General features: G+C 51.7%; 1 protein-coding gene across 1 annotated transcript in view; it reads right to left on the minus strand.

Annotated features, from left to right (window-relative positions):
* The window catches only part of LOC108800051 (G-protein coupled receptor 54-like), a 24,513-nt gene extending 20,123 nt beyond the window's left edge, over window positions 1–4,390 (minus strand). Inside the window, exon 1 of the mRNA XM_018571993.1 lies at window positions 4,126–4,390. Within this exon, the coding sequence (XP_018427495.1) occupies window positions 4,126–4,390 (265 nt within the window). The remainder of the gene's footprint in view (window positions 1–4,125) is intronic.
* Window positions 4,391–4,393: the final 3 nt, after the last annotated feature.

Raw genomic sequence — 4,393 nt, forward strand, 5'->3', positions numbered from 1 at the left:
GGGGGGGGATTGATCAAAATCTGGAGCAGCTGTGCACGGCAACCAATCAGCTTCTCTCTTTCATTTTCAAATCTTAACTGAACAAACTGAAGAGAGAAGCTGATTGGTTGCCGTGCGCATCTGCTTATACTGTCCCCCGCACACCGTAATGAAAGCAAATTCACTCAGCGTAGCTGCGTACGCAAACGGATCGCAGCGTCTCCGCCTAGCTGTTGGATAATGTCATTTGACATCCATTAGACGCTAACAAATGTCCTTCAAAGCAGCGCCACCGTTCTGTGTCTCGGAGCGACGGTCCGTGCCCAGACATGTCGCTGGCAGCCGTTGTTATGAGAACTGTTGGCTGTGAGATTTGGAATGGGCTTTTTTCCTGCTTGGCACTGTCATTGCTAAATGTAACATGCCGGGCAGAGCGCCTTTCGTAGGCTGGTAAAAAAATCACCCAGAGATGATCCCGAAATCCAGACGGTGTTACATTTGGACCAAATCGAATCTGAATTCTATCATTATTTTCGGTGGTCGGGTTTCCGAGACCGTTCAGACTTCTCCAGTTGCTGCTACCTGGGGACCTTTTAGCTTGACTGCCAGTGTCACCACCAGGTCCCACCATTTCATCTCAGAACCACGACTGATGAAGTTTTCCAGAAGTTCGCTCATCTCAAATAGAAACATTGTCCATGCCAAGCAATTTGATTTATTCTTTTATAAGAAGCAAGGGAGCTTAAAGGAGAACTATGGGGTCGGGGCTTTTCCCCGTAGTTCTCCTAAGGGTCACGGGAGAACACAAACTAGCGTCCTCCCGTCACCCAAAGCTCAGTTACAGCTTGCGGTATACTGAGACGCCGCAGCCGGAACGGATCCCGACATTGCTGTCGTGATCCGCCCAACTGCGTGATTGACAGCTGGCCCTGCCTATCCAGAGGCAGAGCCAGCTGTGCCCGCCCCCTCTCCCGTCGATTCCGCCAGTCTGGAGGATCGGAGCGGGGAGGGGTGGGGGGGAATCTCTGCAGGGAGCCGTGAGTGACAGCCACGGCTCTCTGCAGGGATAGATCGAGAAGTGAGCGAGCGACGGTATGTCCCGATCGTCCCGATCCTGTGAGTGAAAATCACTCACCTCATAGTTCTACCTTTAAAGGCCGGTATTGGCCGTAGCTCCTGCTCTTCTCTAGTTGGGTACATCATCGCCCCTCTGATGGCACGGCTCTGTTTCTGCTTGCTTCTTTGTTATATGATCTTAGTTTATAAGATGGAAGGAACCTAAGAAGCTGGTATAGGCCAGCTCCCATCCTTCCCTATAGTCCGGTGGGTTGGGTACATTGTCTCCTCTCTGCTTCTGGTTGGGCAGTTGATTCTTTGTTATAGGGCAAGACTGGACTAATCCCCCGGAGCCAGGATGCCAACGCACCTTCTTTTAAAATAAAATGATATTTGACAATGTTTAATTTGCACATATTTTTGCACTTTTTATATCCGCACAGCGTTATGTTTTATCTAAACCAAGAGCAGGAGTGTTGCTAGGATTTTTACATACCTAGGACATCCCGGGGACCCCTCAGTATAGCGCTGAGGTGACGCGCCACGTGCACTGCGGTGAATGGTGGATGTGGCCAAATCGTGCTGAGAGTGGGAGGGGCTTGGTCAAGGGATCGGGTTAAATAAAACCTGAACCTACTCACTGTATGCATGGCGCACATCCGCCACAGTCCTTGTCACCACAAAATATGCTGCATTAACGTGGCCCAAGCGAGATGTGAGACAGAAACATATAAACCTCGGCACAATCATGTAAAAAAATCCTCCATTTTCTGAACCTAATTTAAAGAACTTTATTACAATAGTTAGGGACTATTTAGCAAACACCAACTAGTGAGACCATAAACCCTTTGGCTAGGAGAATTCACTGTATAATGTAACATAAAGAGTGCAGGGGCCAGGCGCATGTATTGAACAGAGTGCAAGTGTCAGCATGTAATAAGCAGATGAGCAGAGTGTGGGGTCTCAGAGCATGTAATGAACAGAGTGTGGGGGTTAGAATCGTGTAATGGGCAGAGTGCAGGGGTCAGCAGCGTGTAATGGGCAGAGTGCAGGGGTCAGCAGCATGTAATGAGCAGAGTGCAGGGGTCAGCAGCGTGTAATGAGCAGAGTGCAGGGGTCAGTAGCATGCAGTGAAGAGAGTGCATGGGGTAAGTAGCATGTAATGAGCAGAGTGCAGGGGTCAGCAGCGTGTAATGAGCAGAGTGCAGGGGTCAGTAGCATGCAGTGAAGAGAGTGCATGGGGTAAGTAGCATGTAATGAACAGAGTGCAGGGGTCAGCAGCTGTAATGGGTAGAGTGCAGGGGTCAGTAGCATGCAGTGAAGAAAGTGCAGGGGTCAGTAGCATGTAATGAACCGAGTGCAGGGGTCAGTAGCATGCAGTGAAGAAAGTGCAGGGGTCAGTAGCATGTAATGAACAGAGTGCATGGGTCAGTAGCATGTAATGAACAGAGTGCATGGGTCAGTAGCATGTAATGAACAGAGTGCAGGGGTCAGTAGCATGTAATGAACAGAGTTCATGGGTCAGTAGCATGTAATGAACAGAGTGCAGGGGTTAGAAGTGTGTAATGAATGAGTGAATGGGGTTAGAAGTACACAACACACACAGGTTACTTTTTAGAGTTCAGGTTAGGTAAAAAGGTTTCATTTATGTATTAGGTTAAGAATCAGGTTGCCAGAGTAACAATATACTTGTAAAATAGGCAGAATCCAAATGCATCTATGGATTGGATACACACACCACAGGGGAAAGCACTTATTAAGGCTGAAAGAGCCACCTAGAGTTGCAAATAGACAATGACAGTAACCCATAGCAACCAAACAAGTGTCAGTTAACTGCATTTGGATCAGTAAGAGATGCCTGTATTTGGTTGCTATGGGATAGTGCACCTCGCCTTATAGAATACCAACTCTCCTCATACCCGAGTGTCAGTGACGCACAAGATTTACAGACTCACAAGTACTCTCTGTGCAAACCTTCAGTGTGATAGATCCTTCCTGCAAGAGACCGATGGCATCCCCACCAGGTCAGAGCATTTTTCATGCATTTGTAACATATTGGATCATCACAGACTTGCCCTGCCCTATATGAGGAGCTCCCACCATCCCTGTGCCGAGTTCCCAGGTCTGTACACCTGCTGTGCCCTATATGAGGAGCTCCCACCATCCCTGTGCTGAGTTCCTGGGTCTGTACCCCCGCTGTGCCCATTATGAGGGGCCCCCACCATCCCTGTGCTGAGTTCCCGGGTCTGTACACCCGCTGTGCCCATTATGAGGGGCTCCCACCATCCCTGTGCTGAGTTCCCGGGTCTGTACACCCGCTGTGCCCAATATGAGGAGCTCCCACCATCCCTGTGCTGAGTTCCCAGGTCTGTACACCTGCTGTGCCCATTATGAGGGGCCCCCACCGTCCCTGTGCCGAGTTCCCGGGTCTGTACCCCTGCTGTGCCCATTATGAGGGGCTCCCACCATCCCTGTGCTGAGTTCCCGGGTCTGTACACCCGCTGTGCCCATTATGAGGGGCTCCCACCATCCCTGTGCTGAGTTCCCGGGTCTGTACACCCGCTGTGCCCAATATGAGGAGCTCCCACCATCCCTGTGCTGAGTTCCCAGGTCTGTACACCTGCTGTGCCCATTATGAGGGGCCCCCACCGTCCCTGTGCCGAGTTCCCGGGTCTGTACACCCGCTGTGCCCATTATGAGGGGCTCCCACCATCCCTGTGCTGAGTTCCCGGGTCTGTACCCCTGCTGTGCCCATTATGAGGGGCCCCCACCGTCCCTGTGCCGAGTTCCCGGGTCTGTACCCCTGCTGTGCCCATTATGAGGGGCTCCCACCATCCCTGTGCTGAGTTCCCGGGTCTGTACACCCGCTGTGCCCATTATGAGGGGCCCCCACCATCCCTGTGCTGAGTTCCCGGGTCTGTACACAGGGTGGGTGGAAAGCCCCAAACCCCCAGGTGGGCGGAGTTGGGAATTAGGGCCGGGAGGGTTCAATGTTGGAGCTTCCAAGACTTATAAGGGGGTCATTTAGCCCACCATGGTTTTGGGTGAACATTCTTCTCCATGTTCCTCGGGGACCTCCCAGCTACTCACCGATGTAGAAGTTGGTCGCCGTACGCATCTGCCGGTGCTTCGATATGACATAGATGACCAGAGAGTTCCCAATCAGCCCCACCAACATGATCAAGGCGAAGAAGAGGGGCACGAGCCAGGCGTCGGTCAGGAAGGGCGGAGGTCCGCTCTCGGTCCGGTTCACCAGGGATTCGTTAATTCTGCTTGCGTTCCCCAATAAGCTGCCGTTCATATATTCCCAGGAAAGGTTTGGCATCTCGTCCACCATACCCTCGCCCAGCGCCATCGA

The sequence above is a fragment of the Nanorana parkeri genome, unplaced genomic scaffold (assembly GCF_000935625.1).
Source record: "Nanorana parkeri isolate BGI_ZX_2015 unplaced genomic scaffold, ASM93562v1 scaffold1894, whole genome shotgun sequence".
NCBI lineage: Eukaryota > Metazoa > Chordata > Amphibia > Anura > Dicroglossidae > Nanorana > Nanorana parkeri.